At 50.6% G+C, this 20,218-nt stretch overlaps 1 protein-coding gene across 9 annotated transcripts in view; it reads right to left on the reverse strand.

The window, feature by feature from the left end:
* Positions 1–20,218, reverse strand: part of DLG1 (discs large MAGUK scaffold protein 1) — a 111,988-nt gene that overhangs the window by 50,066 nt on the left and 41,704 nt on the right. For 7 of the 9 annotated variants that reach the window (XM_042459648.1, XM_042459647.1, XM_042459645.1 and 4 more), the window contains one exon: positions 4,541–4,594. In XM_042459648.1, coding sequence (XP_042315582.1) covers positions 4,541–4,594 — 54 coding nt within the window. The other 2 variants (XM_042459651.1, XM_042459653.1) reach the window with 2 other exon arrangements.

The raw sequence follows: 20,218 nt of genomic DNA on the forward strand, positions 1-20,218 counted from the left end.
GTTTTCCCAGCAAAGACCTCACCACCACAGCCTCTTTGGGACAAGGATGCAACTCTGCCTTGCTGCAGGGAGGCACTGGCCACTCTCCCTCTGGCTGCTTTCAGAAGCCAGAAAGGGCATGGGTCCAGAGCGCATGTGGTGGCTATCACCCCACCAAAGATCTTTCGGGAAAGCCCCCCCCCCCGATCCCTCCCAGGCACCCCCCTGAGAACAGAGGAGAGAGGGCCTTCTTGATGGCTGCTCTCAAGCTCTGGGGGCCCCCTTTCTGCATTGAACGGGTGCAACACTTTCAATGGTTTTTTATTTTATTTGTTATTTAAGAGACAGGAGATCTGTCATATCACCAATCTTGACAGCTTTAAAAAGTCTGTCAAGATGGATCTCTTCCGAAAGGCCTTCCCTGAGTAAGTAACCGCCGATAGGAACCATCATATTGAAATCCCCTAGAAGCCATCTTCCTGTCTCGGATTATTTTAATGATTTAAATGTTATTTGTTATTCAAGTTATTCAACATTTATTGTACAAGCCAAAGGCCATGACAAAATGAGCTTATCAAAAAGCATAAAACATTTAACATTTAAAACAAAAGGCACAGAATACAAAGGACAAAAAATGTCCCAACATTTAATGTGCAGTTAAAAATAGTTACCTGTTAAAAAGGACAAAAGGAAATGGTTATGTAGGGATTATTATGTTGTATCTAAAGGAGGGAGGGGATAATGGAGCTATTTTTGTATTGTATGATTTTACTGTCCTGTAAGCCACCTCGATCCTGTTGGAGAGGTAGGATAAAAATAAATTATTACTATTACTATTATTATTATTATTATTATTATTACTTAACGGTATTTATACTCCTCCCTTCAGCCCTGAAGGCTCTCAAAGTGGCTTACAATTACTGGTATTTTTAATTGGATGGTTCCTTGCCCTCAAGCTTACAATTTTTTTTAAATTGTGTAGTTTAAATGCAATTTTAAAATGCCTTCTCTCATTATATATATATATATATATATATATATATATATATATATTCATATTCATATTTATATATATATATATATATATATATATATATATATTCATTCATATTCCTACAGGGGATTTTGCTTGTATATCCTACGAGATGCTTTGAGCCCAAGCTATAGAGGAAGGGGGATTATAAATAAAGCCACACAACCTGATCTTTTCACAGCCATTGCTCAGAATCAGCAGGGCAGCTGTCCAAAGCAGGAAGAAGCAACTCCCCTTGCTTCAGAGAGAAAGAGGGGGCTTCCCATGCTCCTCTCACTCTCTGGGTGGCTGGGGGGGGTGTTCCTCCTCTGACCCTCCTTGCAGGAAGAGGGGCACAAGAGGGGTCAGACTGCCAGGCTTCATCTGCCACCCCACCCCAGCCTTCCCCCACTCCATATTCTGCATCTCTTTAATGCCCAGTGCCCAACTCAGCCAGGCTGCTGCTTGTGATGCATTACTCAGGCTGGTGCTCCTGAGCTGGAAAGGGAGATAATGCCACCTCACATGCCAGGCAAGAGGCCCAGAGCCTGCATTCATTCACAGGTGGAAATGGATCTGTTTCCTGGCTGGTTGCTGACAAAGCCAGCTGGCCAGGCAGCCAGCAGGCTCTCCAAGGGTGGAGGGATGCCACCTTGCTGGTCCCCACCAGGAAGAGAACAAGACAGCAATTCCAATTCTCCTCCCTCCCTCCCTCCCTCCTTCTAGCATTACCTGACATGGAGAAACAGGAAGTAGAAGCCTGGCAGGCAGGAAAAGGATGGTGGGGAGACCCCTCCCCAGGGCATGAATGGGAAGGAAAGGGAGCAAAGAGAGGGCATGCTCATCTTCAGGCACTTCCTCATCAGCACATGGCTGGAAGGGGGATGCAGAGGGGCCAAACCTGGCACTCCAGGAATCTGGGCAGAGGAAAGCCATTGCCTTCCATCCTCCCTCTGAGGAAGGAGGAAACCTGTGGTCCCATGAACTAGGCTGGGCAGGAGGCTGTGGCATCGCAGAACCAGAGGTGGTGGCTCCCTTTGCCTGGACCACCAACCAGCCACCACTGTCTTGATGCACCACCAGCCCCCTCCCGCTCCACACACACACCATGAAGCCTTATGGGAGGTTGTTGCCAAGCTGTCCATGGCCATCTCCCGGTGAGAGCTTTTGCTGTGGGTGCCCCACACCTCCTGACGCTTTTGGCACACTCGTTCCTAACACTCCCCCAACCCACATTTCCCCCGTTAAACTCCAGATGGCATACGTGGGGGGAAAGACCTATTTTCTCTTTACAACTGCCTTTCAAAGCCAGTCTGGCTGTGAAATGGGAACTGGGGGGGGGGGGCTGCACAGGGATTGGGGCCTCCATTCCTCAGGCGCACTGCTCCCTTCCCTTGGGAGGCCTCCAAGCAATAAGGGGGAGCAGGACTTGACCCAAGGGTTTCAAAGCTTTGTTTGCTTCCTCAACCCTCCACCCTGCCACATCTGCTGCCCCACAAGCAAAGAACCAAAGGCTCAGCCACCAATGGCTCAAGGACCAGCGTTGGTCCAGAGACCACCACTCTGAGTAGGGAGAGGCCCCTGGCAGCCACCAACAGCAACCAGCTGCTAAGCCAGGCCAAAACATGCCTGGCCCTGACCCTGACCCTGGGTGGCCGCTCTCTGGCCAGAGGGGCACAAGATAAGGGCCCACATCTGGGCTAAGGATTTAGTTCAGCTTTCCTCCATCCAGAGTTGTTTAAGGCATGTGGCTCAAAGATTTTGCTGTGCTGGAAGCAGGGCAGACAAACACTCATGAACCAAGAGAGGAGGGCCTAACATTTGGTCTTAAATTCAGCCCCAACAAGGGCCCACAACCTCTTTCCACTCCCAGCCACTCCAGACCCCACAGTCACTGTTTTGGCTGAAAAGCTGTGCAGAGACAGAAATGGGACATTTATTGCTTGCTTCAAAGCATTCACCTCAAAAGCCTCCTACAACTCTTTGATAACACTGAGTTCTGTAACCAAGCCAATAACTTGTCTTTCAGGAGAAAGAAAGCTTGAGAGCATTTTTGAAAAAACAGAAGCACAGTTCTGTGGTTTGGAGCAGCTGGATTTGCACAAGAAGGAAGGCATTTGCTATTTAAAAATTTAAGCGACACATTGAAGAGCTGTATCTATTAATGGGACATTTATTCCACTTAGCTGAAACAACTTCCTTGCACAGTTCCTAATACCACTTAGGCAGGAGATGTCGGGAAGCCTGGGCTTCTACATCTGAAAAACTGGCTTGTCATTATCACCTGAACAAGCTGTGGTTAACCCCAACTATGGTTTGATGGAAACAAGTTGACTTGCCACCATGAGTTGTTTCAAACAATTAAACTACAGTTAATTAAAATGGAAAGCTTCTAGTATCTTGGCAGCTACACCTGAAGAGGAGGCAGAGGGAGGCACTAATCCAAGGGGAGGCCAGGTTTGTTTCTGGCACGATGATAAAACTGTTGTTTGACGTGACATCCAAACACAGCTCCCATAGCTGCTGGTTAGACATCTGCTTCTCCATAAGCGTTTGTTGTCATTGTTAATTGCCATCACGTCCATTTCGATTGGTGGCCATTCTCTGAGCAAGAGGCCTCCAAGCCCCGCTGTCCTCAACAGCCCTGCCCAGGCCTTTCAGGATCAGGGGTGCAGATGGGGCTTGAGTCCATCCACCTGGAATGCAGCCTCCCTCTCTTCTTGCTGCCTTCCACTTTGCCAAGCAGGATTGCTTTCTAGGGAGACCTGCCTTTTCATGATACGGTCTCAGTCTAGTCCAGTGGTCCCCAAACTGTGCTCTTTAAGGGATTTTGGACTTCAGCTCCCAGAATTCCAGACTATTGGCCAATGTGGCTGAGGCTTCTGGGAGATGAAGTCTAAAATCTCTTAAAGGGCACAGTTTGGGGACCACTGGTTTAGTCATTTTAGTTTCTGGGGAGAATCCAGGCTTCATTTGCCCTCGGACCCATTCGTTTCCCTTTTTGGTAGTCCACGGTATGTGCAGAACTCTCCTCCGCCACCTGATTTCAAATGAGCCTTAAATGTACATCACTTAAACTTGCAACTGTCTCTGCATCTGATGGCTACATGTTGAACTACTATGAACAATTATCCCATACCTACACAGCACCCCAAATTCTAACTATGTGAGGTCCAGTTCCTCCCCTCTATCTACTCCCATTGCCCATTCCCGATTTCTAACCCCCAGCCCCCCATCTCTCACATGTGCCCACACCCCTTATTCTTTTTCTCAAATGACACAGACGCTCCAGGTGTGGAAGGAAGGGGTGCCGGCCCTTGGGGATCCCTCCCGCTGACCTTTCCCATTGAGGGCAGCTCCGGGAGACAGGGAGAAGCCAGAGCGAAGCTCGCAGGCGGCTTCACCACAGAAACACTTTCAAGGGGAGGAGGATTCATGACCCCTCTCATTCTCAACACTGACTGGCTCCCTCCCTGCACCCCACTTTTCCTTTAGCTGTGGGGGCACCTAAATAGGATACAAGGCCATCAGAGGCCAAGAGAAACTTACGTAAGCCGGTGCCTCTGAAGCGTCTGTGTTCACAACAACTGGAGGGGGATTTGCCTTTAAATTCAAAACAAAAAGGTCCACGTTAGAACAAGTGTCAGGAAAAGAGTGTCTGCAGTTAAGTCTGGTAAATGCTGCTCATTGCAAAGAAGAGAGACGGGAAGAGGCCTTTTCTGCTGGATGCTCAGGTGTAGAAGGTGGCTTCCTTCCATGCCATTATTCCTTCCCCTGAAAAATCCTTCCCCATGCACTGTAAAAAAGCACCTGCAGGCCAGGCAAGCCAAGTGGGTTTTGCTCTTGGAAAACCTGCAAGCAGCCCTTGGTGGGTGGGTAGGCAGATGGAGGAAGCCCTGGATGGGAAATGCAAGTCCACACAGCATCAATCCGGAGGCAGCTGCCCACTCCAGAGCCAGATGTGGAGGCATGCTCTGAGGACTGGACAGGACAGTCTGGGTCTTCCTGGGTCCTTGTGTGAGATCACAAGTCTTGAGCAAGGCCAGACTCCCCTTGACTGGCATGAAGCTGCTGGAGGGCCTCACCTGCAGTGGGCAACAGCAAGACCACCTGGAAACAAGAGCCCAGCCCAGGGAGGGCAAACCTTGGAGGCTAGGGACCACACACATGAAGAACTTGCCCTACATTGGGCATCACACCTCCACAAGTCTGGGGGCACATTCCTTGCAAGGCAGGACCCTACAAATTCCAGGAGTGGGGGCAGGCACGGGCAACATGAGGGCACAAAGCCCTTGCAATCGAGTTGCAAAGCAAAGCCAGTCCAGAGGCAACCAAACCCTCATGTCTTAGGTATAATACTTTAGGGCAAAAAAGCTTAGACAGTCAAGATTATCACACACAGATGGGATAGGGACGGGATCACTCCCTCATCCTTATCTCGTCCATGACAGCAATTGCTGTCATAATGTAGCGCTGATCTTGTCATTATCCTGTCACTGAAGCAGCATTGCATTAACACAAACTCCCGTTAATGCAAAATGCCGGGCAATGCCTTTCAATGACGGGACAATGACAGGATCAGTGCAACAGGATCAGGAGGGAGCAAGCTTGTTTGCTGCTGCTCCAGAGAATAGGACCCGGAGCAATGGATGCACGCTACAGGAAAGGAGATTCCACCTCAACATTTGGAAGAACTTCCTGGCAGTAAGGGCTGTCCGACAGTGGAACAAACTCCCTCGGAGTGTAGTGGAGTCTCCTTCTTTGGAAGTCTTTAAGCAGAGGTTGGATGGCCATCTGTCGGGGATGCTTTGATTGAGATTTCCTGCATGGCAGAATGGGGTTGGACTGGATCAGGGCCCTTGCGGTCTCTTCCAACTCTATGATTCTATGGTGTCATTTGAAAGTCCTTCCCATGATCACATGAGAATCACAGTCATAGAATCATATGCAGGAAATCACAATCAAAGCATCCCCATTGACAGATGGCCATCCAGCCTCTGTTTAAAGACCTCCAAGGAAGGAGACTCCACTACACTCCGAGGAAGGAGTTTGTTCCACTGTCGAACAGCCCTTACTCTCAGGAAGTTCCTCCTAATGTTCAGGTGGAATCTCTTTTCCTGGAGCTTGCATCCATTGTTCCGGGTTCTGTTCTCTGGAGCAGCAGAAAACAAGCTTGCTCCCTCCTCAATATGACATCCTTTCAAATATTGAAACAGGGCTATCCTATCACCTCTTAACCTTCTCTTCTCCAGGCTAAACATCCCCAGCTCCCTAAGTCGTTCCTCATAGGGCAAGGTTTCCAGACCTTTCACCATTTTTGTCGCCCTCCTTTGGACACATGCCTCCAGTTTCTCAATGTCCTTTTTGAATTGTGGTGCCCAGAACTGGACACAGTATTCCAGGTGGGGCCTGACCAGAGCAGAATACAGTGGCACTATTACTTCTCTTGATCTAGACACTATACTTTTATTGATGCAGCCTAAAATTGCATTGGCCTTTTTAGCTGCTGCATCACGCTGTTCACTCATGTTCAACTTGTGGTCTACGTGGACTCCCAGATCCCTTTCACATGTAGTTTCATTCAGCCAGGTGTCCCCCATAATCCTATATTTGTGCATTTCATTTTTCTGCCCTAAGTGCAGTACCTTACATTTCTCCCTGTTGAATTTCATTCTGTTAGCTTTGGCCCAGCTTTCTAGTCTATTCAGATCCGTGTGATGTACTCCTTAACCTCAGCTGCACAGAGCATCTAAACTCCCCTTCCAGTTGGCACAGTTGGTGATCCACTTGCCAAAGCATGGGTGCCTTTATTATTATTTTTGAAGTTTTCAACACACAAAATGTGGTCTACTGTGTACATAGTAATAATATGACACTCAAAATGTCTCTGAAATACATACTGCTATGTTTCCACATACAATTTTTGCCTCTTCCTGGCCAGCCCCCATTTTGTAAACACATTTTATGATCTCAAGGGTGGTGGCGGCAGCAGCAGCAAAAGAAGCCTCCCAGGAATGGATGCCCATGTGAACCCGTGTGTCTTTTCAACAGGTGGGCAGAGGGGACAGAAACACCTTCAAGGGAGCCAGGACTGGCCAGAGAAGTCCTCCCTGGGATGGGGCTTTCCCTTTGCTGGGGTTCCTGCCAGTGCCAAGGCCAGCCTGTGGGGGGGGGGGGGTCTCCCCTGCTGACCTTTGGCCTGGGGGGGGCACATACATGTGGAGAATTGCCTGCCCCTTCAGACCCTGGGGGCACCGATTGCTCCAGGCCCAAATAGCTCCCACCCACACCTTGGAAGTCAGACCAGACATTTACTGACTCACAATAAGGATGAATCAATTCCCAAATTCACATGAACACACGAGGACAAAGGCTGCCATGTCTGCACTTTGGCCTGTCAGGATCAAATGCACCTGGCCTTCAGTCACTGCCACATTGACAGATGGATACTTTCTCCCCAAGGTTGGTAATAATTTCCATGCTGCCCCACACAAAAGCGCTGTGTCCGGTCAACCCCCACAACTCTGCAGCATGGCGAAATCACACACCTCTGCAAAAGAGCCCAACTGACCCATAAAGTGCAGTTCAGCACAGGTGTTCCTGGTCACCGTCAGAACCTGGGCATTCAGGCCCAGACGGGCACTAGAGTCCTCAGGGGGAACGGCACCCCCCCAACCAAGCCTACCAATCCCCTGTTCCCTGCTCTGCTTCTCAGCTGAGCGGATGCACCTCTGCCAGGCCTCTGGATCGAGCTCCTCTCCCCTCAGCCTCCCCCAGGGCAGGGCTGACACAGCAGCCGGTCATCCAGAAACAGAGGTGATTCCTCAGCCCCCAATCAACCAAGGAGAAAAAGCCGAGGCATCAGGCCCTCTGCCTCCCATTCAGGTCAAATAGCATTTAGGGTGGTTGAGGGCCGAGGCAACACCCCAAGGGAGACCACTGGCCCTAGCTCTGGTGCCACCTCCTGAGAAGAAGCCCAAGAGCCCCTGCCACAAGATCTGTCCAAGCCCCTCGCCACCCTCCAAGAAGGCAGGTGGGCCCTGTCTGCAAGGAAGACCCTCAGGAGTCACGCAACCTGGCAGAAACACACGCACAAAAGAGAAAACAGCAGGAAAACCAGAAATGTCCAGAGGCCCTGGGCTAGCTTTGAAAATCAGGGACTTTTGGGGGGGGAAATGATGAACAGCTCAGCCTAGGTGTTGGCAGCCTATTGAAAGCTTTCACTCTGTTTTGACCAGAAAAAGAGTTAGAAAGTCAGGGTGGATTTGGGGGGCCAAAACAACCCCACCCCACAAAATTTAGAAGAATATCTTAACTGATGCTGCTGAAAGCTAGCAGAACCAAGAGGGATACAGATCCCTGGTCTGTTTTCTAGAGTAAGCTGTGTACCCAGGCGACCAGAGCAACCTCTGCCCCACAGCTGGGCCTGAAAACTGGTAGCCCTGAAGCTAGGGTGCCACCATTGCAATGGCGTGGCCCCAGTAGAAAGCAGGAGATTGGCAAGACCACACCTGGTGCCCTGGGGCTTAGCAGGGCTAGTCTTTTCTACAGAAGTCTTTTATCCACTATGGGTAGCTAAGGAGTATTTCCTGCCACTCCATCCCCTCCGCTGGCTGTCCTCTGTTGGACTGGCTAGCTGGGAAGAGAAGGGGCAAGGGCACAGGAAGTGGCCAGCTTATGTCCCAAACCGCATCTCTGGGGATCCCAAATGGGAAAATATACATTGAAGCATGAAACTGTGGAGGCCAAACGCCACAGGCTCTGGCCCGAATCTGCTGGGGCTGATCCCAGCCAGACAAGAGCTGTGCTATTTTACTCACAAAGCGCAGTGCCAACTGGTCACAACAAGGTACTGAGTGGGTCAAGCACTGGAACATAATGCTCCAGGCTGCTTCGGCCAGCCATGAGGGCTCAGCCAGATGGCTCTCTGTTGAGAAGGGCAAGTTCTTTGCTTCCATAAAGCAAGCCTCCAGAGGTCCAGGGGAGACAGCCAAACTAATAATAATAATAATAATAATAATAATAATAATAATAATAATAAATTTTATTTGTATACTGTTTTTCCCTAGATCAAAACGGTTTACAGACTATAAAACTATTAAAAACATCTCATAAAAAGTATACAAGACAATCATTCACAGGGTAAGGCAGAGAATCGATGGCATCAAGAGAACTCAACTTCATTCCTCGGAGAGGAAGGCTTGGCAAAAAAGAAAAGTTTTAAGCCTCTTTTTAAATGTTTCTAGGGGAGTCATGAGATGGAGCTCCTCGAGGAGACTGTTCCAAATCCATGGGGCCGCCACTGAAAAGGCCGTCTGGGATGTGGAGACATAGTTGGAAGATGTCATCTCCAACAGATTCTTCCCGGTTGTTCTGAGAGTGCGGGCCGGATTATATGGGGAGATGCGGTCCCTCAAGTAACTCGGGCCCAAGCCATGTAGGGCTTTATAGGTGATAACCAACACCTTGTATTGCACTCAGAAGCAAATGGGCAGCCAGTGAAGATTTTTCAGAATAGGTGTTATGTGGTCAAACCTGGATGCGCCGGTGACCAGTCTGGCTGCCATGTTTTGTACTAACTGAAGCTTCCGGGCTTGGTACAAGGGTAGCCCCATGTAGAGCGCATTACAGAAATCTAAGCAAGAGGTTACCAGAGCATGTACCACGGCTTCGAGGTCCCTTTGGCTCAGGTAGGGTCGCAGTTGGCGTATCAACTGAAGCTGATAGCAAGCACTTCTGACCGTCGCATTTACTTGAGATGTCAACTGCAGGGACGAGTCCAGAAGTACTCCTAAGCTGCGAACTTCGTCCTTCAGGGGAAGTGTGACCCCGTCCAGGACAGGTGGATAAACTTCCTTTCTAAGGCCTGGGGAACCTATCACCAGTACTCCCGTTTTCTCTGGATTCAGGCTGACTTTGTTTTCCCTCATCCGGCCCATTACCGGCTTCAGGCAGGCATTCAGAGAGACGCCATCCTTAGACACCGCAGCAGTTGGAGGCACAGAGAAGCATATTTGGGTGTCATCAGAGTACGGATAACACCGCGCCCCATGCCTTCGGATGATCTCTCCCAGCGGTTTCATGTAAATGTTAAAGTGGGGGACAAAATAGCTCCCTGAGGGACCCCAGATATTAGTTCCCTCTTAGAGGAGCAAGTGTCCCCCAACTGCACCATCTGGAATCTTCCCGAGAGGTACGAACGGAACCACTGGAGCGCAGTGCCCTCGATACCCAACTCCCTCAGGTGTTCCAGAAGGATACCATGGTCAATGGTATCGAAAGCCGCTGAGATGTGCAAGAGCACCAACAAGGTCACACTTCCCCTATCGATACCCAGACGGAGATCATCAACTAAAGCGACCATGGCAGTCTCAACTCCATAACCCGCTCTGAAGCCAGTCTGAAATGGGTCCAGATAATCGGTTTCATCCAAGACTACTTGGAGTTGGAAGGCAACTGCTCTCTCGATCACCTTACCTAAAAATGGCAGTAATGAGACCGGTCTATAGTTATTTCTCACCAGGGGGTCCAGGGAGGGTTTTTTGAGCAACGGTTTAACTGTTGCTAATTTTAAACTAGATGGAAATTTAGCCTCCCTGAATGATGCATTAATTATACGTCGCAATAATGACGTTACAGCATCACCACCCTGGGCAGTCAGCCAAGAAGGACAGGAGTCGAGAGAGCACGTCTTCTTCCTAACACTTCCAAGAAGCTTGTCCACTTCATCGGTATCAACAAACTCAAAGTGATCCAGTTCAATGGAGTCCACGGAAGCTCTGGACACCTCTTCTATTGCCTCTGTTGAACTGCCAGCGTCGAGATCAGCCCTTATCCGAGAGATTTTATCTGCGAAACAGTTGTTAAAATCGTCACAGCAGGCCTTAGTTGGTTCAAAAATAAGGTTCAAGGCGGGAGGAAGCTGGGTAAGCTCCCTCACCACCCTGAACAGCTCTGCTGGACGCAACTATGCAGACACAATACAGGCAGCATAGAAGGAGTTCTTTGCTGCACCTATTGCCACTCCATAAGACTTCAAAAGAGCCTCATGGAGTGTCTTGTCAGATAAGCGCTGGTGTCTCCGCCAGCTGCGCTCTAGTCGTTGCGCGGCCCGCTTCATTTCCCGAAGATCTTCCGTATACCAAGGTTTCTTATTAGAAGCGGGCCGGAAAGGACACTTAGGAGCGATACTGTATATAGCCCTGGAGAGATCATTATCCCAGATGTTAGTCAGGGCATCAACAGAATTACCGTCAGATCCAACCATAAACCCCTCTAAGGCTTCTTGGAACATTTTGGGTTCCATCAGCCTTCAAGGATGGACCATCCTAATAGGTCCTCCACCCCGAGGGGGATTTGGATAGTTGCCTTAAGTCGAACCTCAACCAGGAAATGGTCTGTCCATGACAAGGCAGAGGTACTACATACCTCTGCCCACGGATTATCCCAATCCGTACTAAAGATGACATCGAGCGTATTACCTGCGCAATGCGTTGGACCCGAGACTAACTGGGACAGGCCCATGCCCATCATGGAAGCCATGAACTCCTGAGCTTAACCTGTCAGATTTTGTGAGCCGGCCTCGAAAGGGATGTTGAGGTCCCCCAGAACTGAAAGTCTAGGGGACTCCAACACCAGTTCCGAGACCAGCTGTGTCAGCTCGGCCAGGGAGTCTGTTAGCCCACGGGGTGGACGGTAGACCAACAGGATCCCCAGACTGTCCCTAGCCTTCAGGGTCAGGTAAATACATTCAATATAGTTTGTTTTCCGGATAGGGTTCCTGGTTAAGGGAAAGGTGTTTTTATGGACTATGGCAACACCTCCCCGCCCCCCCGCGCCCTGGTCTGCTCCTTAACTGTGTACCCAGCTGGGAGAGCCTGTGCCCACACTGCATTACTCTTGGCCCCCAGCCAGGTCTCTGTAATGCAAGCCAGGTCACAATTCTTCTCTTCTAAAAGATTTTGAATGATATGGGTCTTGTTCTTAATTGACCTGGCATTGCACAGGAGCAGAGACAGGATCTGTGGTACGGTTGGATTGACCCTTGGTTCTCTTGGGTTAGCAGGGTGGATGGAAGGCAGAATAGGTATTAAGCATCGATCCTGCCTTCCCTTATATGATAATTCCACCCTCCTACCGCTATATCTCCCCTTGCCCCACACTACTTCAATCAGAGCTCCATGAATTAGATCTGAATTAACATGACCCCCCACTTCCCCACCAAAATCATCACTGCAATCTAACATGTCCCTGCTTAATAGCAATACAACTAATACATGGAGGAGAACCTGCAGTAGGGACCCAGTCCAGGCAAAAGCAACCTTCCCTGCCCCACGGTGTGCTTTGAGATCAGGGAATGGCAACCAGGAAGCCCAACGGCACAGCATTTTCCTGGCCTACCTGGACAGGCAGGTCCCCTACTTTTCCCCCTGCTAGCAACCCATCTAATTCTCATTCCCCAGGGTCAAACACACCTCCATTTGCCTTTGCTGCTCCATCAACACACTTCTGGCGTTCACATAAGCATGAGAGCCCCAAAGGCATATGGCTTGTGGTCCCTGATTCAGCCACTTCACTTCCACAGCCCGGCCTTTTCTATTCCACCAGCTTCTCAGCCTCCTCTTCCTCTGGCAGCAGTGCGTGCATGAGGAGGAAGACCTACAAGAACCACCCCTGATCCTCCATTGCGGCTGTTGGCTCCCATCTTTCTCCCACTTCAGTAAAGCAGGGCCTTTCCTCAACCCCTCTGCCCCCCCTCAAAAAAAGGCACAAGAAGAGGCCCGGCAGCACACGAGGCCTCTGCAAGAACAGCACATGACCCAGTTTATAAATAATCTACAGGACGGGATCGATCGAGACAGGCAATGGGGAGAGCGTAGCACCCACCATCTCTGTCCCACCCGCAGCACTCAGCCACCAAAGCATTCCTCCCACAGCCCTCCACCATCTGTTCAACCAAATGCTTCAGGCATCCAAAAGCACCCCCACGGCGCTGGCAGCCATGGCAGTGGCACCCTCCCGAGAGCCAGGTTCCACAGGGAAGAGGAGGAGGAGGTAGTGTGGAAGAAAGGCTAATGCTGCATTTGAACCCCCTTCCTTCTTCCCTCAAGGGCTGGAGGAGCAGAGGGTCCTCCCAGTGGCACTCACAGGCTGTCAGCAGAAGGGGGAAGAGGAGAAAACCAAGCCACCCTCCCCCCGAGGGCAGAGCCCTGGTCAGATGTGCACAGGGTCTGGTCCCTTTGTCGGCAGCCCCCAGGCTCAGGGAGGGGGAGCAGCAGTCGGGGATCCCCCCTTCCTTACCTGGGCAGGTGCACCCCCAGTCCAGGTGCTGTGGGAGACCCCCCGCCCGGCTGCCTTTGCCTTGGCCATGCTCTTGGTGGGACTCTTCTTCACACTGTCCCGCAGGTTGGGGAACCGGCCTCTGTGCTTGGCAGCCACAAAGGGCAACGGGACAGAGCCAAGAGTGGCCGGCCCAGTGGTGGCTGTCGGCAGATGCAAGAGACAGACTGGCGCTCCTGCCTGGGCACTCACTCTGCAGCCGGATGGTCCTGGCTCCCCCGCTTCGCAACCCACCTCAGGAGCCCCACAGAAGCACCGGTGTGGGCGGCAGGAAGCAGTCATGGAGGAAACCAGCCCGGGGAGCCACTTCACAGAGGGAAAGCCAAACTGGGCACACGCACACGCTGGTAGGCACCACGGTTCCCTGGGTTGGCCAGCGTGAAATGCTCTGCTGGCCTGGATATCAGATGCCCCGACGCACGCATGCACGCAGGCGCACATAGCAGCCGACAGTGTCCTACTGGGCAAGTGGCCTCAGCAAGGCTGGCCAGATCAATCCTTCCTCCAAGGGAGGGGGAGGAGAGCCGACAGTGAAGGTCACCCTGCCTTTCCACAACCCACGGGGGGAGGGGGGTGTTTGGATCAGGACACTCCTGGCACTAGTCGGGGGGGGGGGGGGCAGCAGCCTTATCACAATGCCCATCTGCCACCTGCACACCAGCATGGACCTCCAAGGGAAAAACCAAGGGACAGTTTTTACCACAAGATGCACTTTCTTTGTGCTGGAAAGAATATGGCCAGGTGGGGCTCAGAAGAAAAGGCCTTCTGCCAAAGTCTTCCCTGGGCCAACTGAACTACAACTTGGGGAACAACACTTGGTTCTCCTTCCTGTCCCTGCCAGCCCCTCCCCCCAAAAAACGGGCTCCCCCCAACCCCACAACTGCTCAGATTTGGGCCTGCAGACTGAGACAAACCCAATGGAACTGGGTGGGGAGCACAGAAGAGAAAGTGGGTGCTGGGAGGGCTGGCAGGTAAGTTTCAGGAATTAGACTGGTTCCAAAAATAAACCAGTTTTGATTGATTGATTGATTGAAATTTTATTTCTATACCGCAGTTCCTACGATGACGGCGGTTTACAGACAGTACAAATATAATACAATACAGATTAAAAAACAACATCCCAGTAAAACCCCCGATTAAAACCAACATAACTATTAAAATCCATATAGAATCAATCAAAATTACTAAAGAGTTAAAAATCCGATACAATACAAAACAACAATACTACGCACAGTACACATAGGGGGAACAGTCAGGACATGTGGGAGAAAGCTTGACGGAATAAATGAGTCTTCAGGTTCTTCTTAAACGACTCCAGGGAGGGGGCTGAGCGGAGTTCTTCAGGGAGAGCGTTCCAAGATTGTGGGGCTGCCACAGAAAATGCCCTTTGCGCAGTTGATACATATTTTGTCTTGGGAACGCTTAAAAGGTTTTTCCCCCCTGACCTGAGTGTGCGGGGTGGATTGTATGGGGAGAGGCGGTCCTCCAAGTACTCTGGGCCCAAGCCATTTCGGGCTTTATAGGTAACGACCAACACCTTGTATTGGGCCCAGAAGCGGATTGGCAGCCAATGCAGGTCTTTCAATATCGGTGTTATGTGGCTGGCCCTGGAGCTATCAGTGACCAGCCTAGCCGCCATATTTTGAACCAATTGCAGTTTCCGAGCTTGGTACAAGGGTTGCCCCATGTAGAGCGCGTTACAGAAATCAAGTCGAGAGGTTACCAGTGCATGCACCACTGTTTCAAGGTCCCCCCGGTCCAGGTAGGGAAGCAGTTGGCGTATCAGCCGAAGCTGATAACAGGTGCTTCTGACTGTCGCATCCACCTGAGAAGTCAGGTGAAGCAACGAGTCAAGGAGCACCCCCAAGCTGCGAACTGAGTCCTTTACGGTGAGCGTGACCCCGTTCAGGACTGGTGGACAAACCTCCTTCCCAGGACCAGGAGAACCTATCACCAGTACTTCCGTTTTCTCTGGATTCAGGCTGAGTCTGTTTTCCCTCATCCAGCCCATTACCGACTCCAGACAGGCATTGAGCGGAGAGATGCCATCCCTAGTCACTGCATCAGTCGGAGACACAGAGAAGACTATTTGGGTGTCATCAGCGTACTGATAACACCGCGCCCCGTGTCTCCGGATGATCTCTCCCAGCGGTTTCATGTAAATGTTAAATAGCATGGGGGACAGAATGGCTCCTTGAGGGACACCAGATGTAAGTTCCCTCTTATCGGAGCGACAGTCCCCCAGCTCCACCATCTGGAATCTACCCGAGAGGTAGGAACGGAACCACTGCAAAGCAGTGCCCCCGATACCCAACTCTCCCAGGGGATCCAGAAGGATACCATGGTCGATGGTATCGAAGGCCGCAGAGATGTCCAAGAGCACTAACAGGGACACGCTACCCCTGTCCATGCCCAGACGGAGGTCATCGACTAAGGCGACCATGGCAGTCTCAACCCCATAGCCCGCCCGGAAGCCGGTTTGAAATGGATCTAGATAATCCGTATCCTCCAAGACCCTCTGCAGCTGGGAGGCAACCGCCCTCTCGATCACCTTCCCTAAAAATGGCAGCAGTGACACAGGCCGATAATTGTTTCGAATTAGGGGGTCAAGGGAGGGCTTCTTTAATAAAGGTTTTACGATGGCCGTTTTTAAGTTAGATGGAAAAAGGCCCTCCCTGAATGATGTATTTTGTTTCCATTTGTTGCATTGTGGGGACAGCAGTCAAACAATGCTGGATCTGTTCTAGTCTGACAGCTCTTGAAATGGTAGCGAAGAGTCAGAAGGGGTCAGAAGCCATCAGTAAAGGTTGTTGGAGGGCTGATGGAGGGCAGCTCTCCTTGGCCTTTTGTGGAAGTAGCCAGGCCACTGGGAAGGGTGGTCAGTGAGTTGGGTAAAGGGGCTCAGGTCTGATCCAGCAGGGTAGGAGTTGAGTGGGAGGTCTCTCCTACCCTTCAGCCCTGACCTAAATCCACACAAAAAGCCCCTCTGAAGCAATGGGACCTTCCTATGCAACGACAAACCCACTGAGGCATTGGCTCTATAGAGCTGCTCACCAAATCAGATTAGGACTGGGGATGGGACTGGTGGGCTCTCCAAGGGTCACAGGCGGCCAGAGGCTCTTCCCTTCCACCACCGGTCCCAGCTGCCACAACCACTCTTTGGGATGACAGGAGATGGAGGTCTGAGGTACAAGCAGTTGGGTTGCACATCGACCAGGGCAGTGTGACCCTGTTGGTGCTTTCAGACCTCTCAGCAGCTTTTGATACGAAAGATCATGGCATCCTCTTGGATTGCCTGAGGGGGCTGGGAATTGAAGGCACTGTGTTGCAGTGGTTCCGTTCCTTTCTCTTGGGTAGATCCCAGAGGGTGCTGCTCGGGGACAGTTGCTCCAGTAAAAGGGAGCTCACCTGTGGGGTTCCACAGGGTGCTATTCTGTCCCCGATGTTATTTAACATCTATATGAAGCCGCTGAGTGAGATCATTTGGAGTTATGGAGCTGGGTGTTATCAGTACACTGATGACACCCAAATCTATTTCTCCATGTCTCGTTCGTCGGCCTTGAATTCTGATGGTGTCTCCTCTCTCAATGAATGTCTTCGGGCAGTAATGGGCTCGGTGAGGAAATCTGAGGCAATCTGAGGCTAAATCCAGACAAAACAGAAGTGCTCACGGTAGTGGCCCCGAAACCAAGAACTGGGTTGCAACCTCCAGTCCTGGACGGGGTCACACTCTCCTCTAGTGGCTGTGTTCGCAGTCTGGGGGTGCTCCTTGATTTGTCACTCCTGATGACAAATCAGGTAAATGCGACAGTCAGGAGTGCGTGTTATCAGCTTTGGCTGATACGTCAGCTGCACCCTTTTCTGGAAGTAAGGGATCTTGAGACTGTTGTGCACGCGCTGGTAACCTCTAGACTTCTGTAATGCGCTCTACATGAGGCTACCCTTGTGCTTGGTCTGGAAACTGCAACTAGTACAGAATATGGCAGCCAGAGTAATTTCTGGAACATCCAGGAGGGACCATATTACCCCGGTTCTAAAGTCCCTCCACTGGCTGCCCATTAGCTTCTGGACCCAGTACAAGGTGTTGGTTATCACCCTTTAAAGCCCCAAATGGCTTGGGTCCAAACTAGCTCCGGGAGCACCTTCTCCCCTACAATCCTCCCCACGCACTCCGCTCCTCTGGGAGGAGCCTACTTCAGCCACAAAAATCTAGGCTTTCGGCTATCTCCCAGAGGGCATTTTCCATTGTCGCCCCCAGACTGTGGAACGGTCTGCCGGATGAGATCCGTCTGCTTACATCCTTAGACAGCTTTAAAAAGGCTGTTAAGATGGATCTCTTCCGGCAGGCCTTCCCGGAATAGAGAACCCGGCCTTAGAAAAACGTCTGGCAAAGATACTGCTGCTCCCACTGGTTGCTTGTTGGTATGATGTTGTTGACCTTCTGGTCAGTTTTTAACTTGTATGTTTGTTTGTTGTTGTTTTTTGTTCTGTTTTTTAAATATTGCATTGGATTTAATACTTTTTTAAGGAGGGGAGGGTACCAGGAATTTTATGTGTTTTGTATTTTTAACTTTGTTAGCCGCCCTAATTGTTCTCAGAAGGGCGGGATACAAATAAATTTTATTATTATTATTATTATTATTGCGCATGTCCACCCCTCCTGTGCAGCCATGGCCCTGCCTGGGTGCCTGTCAGCCCCTGTGCCCATCCCTTGTATTCCTGTGTAGCATGAGAACATGCACCAGCATGCTGGCACACCAGATACATGAGACTCAAATGGTTGTCTTGAGGCTGTGATGCACCCCATTCCCTTTGCAAAGTGTGAAAGAGGGCAGGGAGAGAAACCTCCTGCTTCTCATGCCAGCCCACAGCAGCCACATCGAGAGGGGAATCCCTGTGGCCTTTGCCTCAGAGATGTTTGGCTCCAAGAGAGAAGACCCCGAGAGGAGTATGGTGGGCAGCATGAGTTTCTGGAAGAGGCAGCATGGGACGGCAGCCCCTTTCCGCCCTTTGGCAGATGGACCAAAGGTGTGTTTGCACAGGCCAAGGGGTGCCACTGTGAAGCGGGACAGATATTCCTGGAAAAAACTAAGTGTGAGTCCACTGTCCTGAGTGAGTTGGGGGGAGGGAAGAAAAAAGAGAAGCAGGAAAAACCCTCCCCCAAAAATAAGTTCTTTACCAATAAAACCTAACTGCTTCCTCACACTGGGCAAATGACACCTGTAAGAACGAAGCTGACTGCATGGGGAGCAAGTGCCCTGAACAATAAACTATGCTGATCCAAATAAACATGCTGCAAACAAAACCCTTCCCTGTATGTGGAATTGACCCTGCTTATGGATCCCTTGCCTGTTTGTGACCCCGACTGTCCCACGGCGTTCCCACCCACAAGCGTCCGCCTAAGGCATGTGGCTGAAAACCAGCCACTTCACTGGCTTGAGGGGCGTTCGTCTTTCAGGTAGCCACAGGGGCTTCCCTCTGGGACCCGGAGCAGCATAGCAAAGCTTACTCACAGAGGAGGAGGAGGAAGAGAAAAGAGAGACGTCCCTTCTACGAAACACAATCCTGCAAATTCTTCTGAAGTGCTGGATCCAATCCCGGTCCATGATCAAAATAACGCAACTCACGCTCCACGCTCAGACAAGGCGTCTCATCTTCCAAAGAGTAAAGCCTTGCTTAAAACGCAGGGCAGACCCTTGGCCCAGCACTGCCTGCCTGGCTCCTGGTGCAGTCCCAGGGCTGCCTGCGGTCACTGGGGCCACAACTGACCCCAGGCCCCTCCTGAGCTGCCAAGGAAAGCAAACCTGGAGAGCAGAAAAGCCCCAAAGACCTGATCAGCGACCACGTGAGAATGAAAGCTCTACCGAGGGACTGGCGAAACCTGATCCAAAACCCTTCAGCTCATTTCATAAGTCTGGAAATGTGACACCAGGAGTGCTGCTGGACCCATTGCCACAGCTGGCTCTTCCTGTCCATTGCAGGAAAAGAGCTTCTGTCATTACCCAGTGAGAAGTCGGATCCTCAAAAGGTAGAATCAGGCCAAAAGGTCTCTTACCAGAACAAAAGAGAGGAATCTTGCTGGGCACTAACTCTGATGGTCCAGTTTTAATTGAGATTACCAGATCCTGTCTGGGCACTACTTTGAACACACAAGCCTCATAAAAAAACCAAGTTATCTCAAAATGAAAAGAAAGCTATAGCTGCTAGCATCCAAATAAAGCATATAAGACTCACCAGTACCTTCCCTCACCTCTGCTTTTTCCATAGCTGTAATGTCCTCCATCTGCTCAAGGATTCCTGGTAGAGGAGGAAGAATCACAGAATTCTGGAGCTGGAAGGGTCCCAAGAGACCATCTAATCCAACTCTCCCAACTGCCATTCAGGAAGACACAACTACAGCACTCCTGAAAGTTCCCCATCCAACCTTTGTTTATGGACCTCCAAAGAAGGAGAGTCCACCCCACAATCATAGAATCATAGATTTGGAAGAGACCCCAAGAAGGGCCCTGATCCAGTCCAACCCCATTCTGCCATGAAGGAAATCCAAATCAAAGCATCCTCATTGACAGATGGCCATCCAGCCTCTGCTTAAAAACCTCCAAGGAAGGAGACGCCACTACACTCCAAGGAAGGAGTTTGTTCCACTGTCGAATAGCCCTTACTCTCAGGAAGTTCTTCCTAATGTTGATCTCTTTTCCTGTAGCTTGCATCCATTGCTCCATTGGGTCCTGTTCTCTGGAGCAGCAGAAAACAAGCTTGCTCCCTCTTCAATATGACACCCCTTCAAATATTGAAAAAGGGCCATCATATCACCTCTTAATCTTCTTTTCTCCAGGCTAAACATCCCCAGCTCCCTGAGTCGTTCCTCATAGGACATAGTTTCCAGAC

This window comes from Sceloporus undulatus, chromosome 3 (genome assembly GCF_019175285.1).
Source record: "Sceloporus undulatus isolate JIND9_A2432 ecotype Alabama chromosome 3, SceUnd_v1.1, whole genome shotgun sequence".
NCBI classification, from domain to species: domain Eukaryota; kingdom Metazoa; phylum Chordata; class Lepidosauria; order Squamata; family Phrynosomatidae; genus Sceloporus; species Sceloporus undulatus.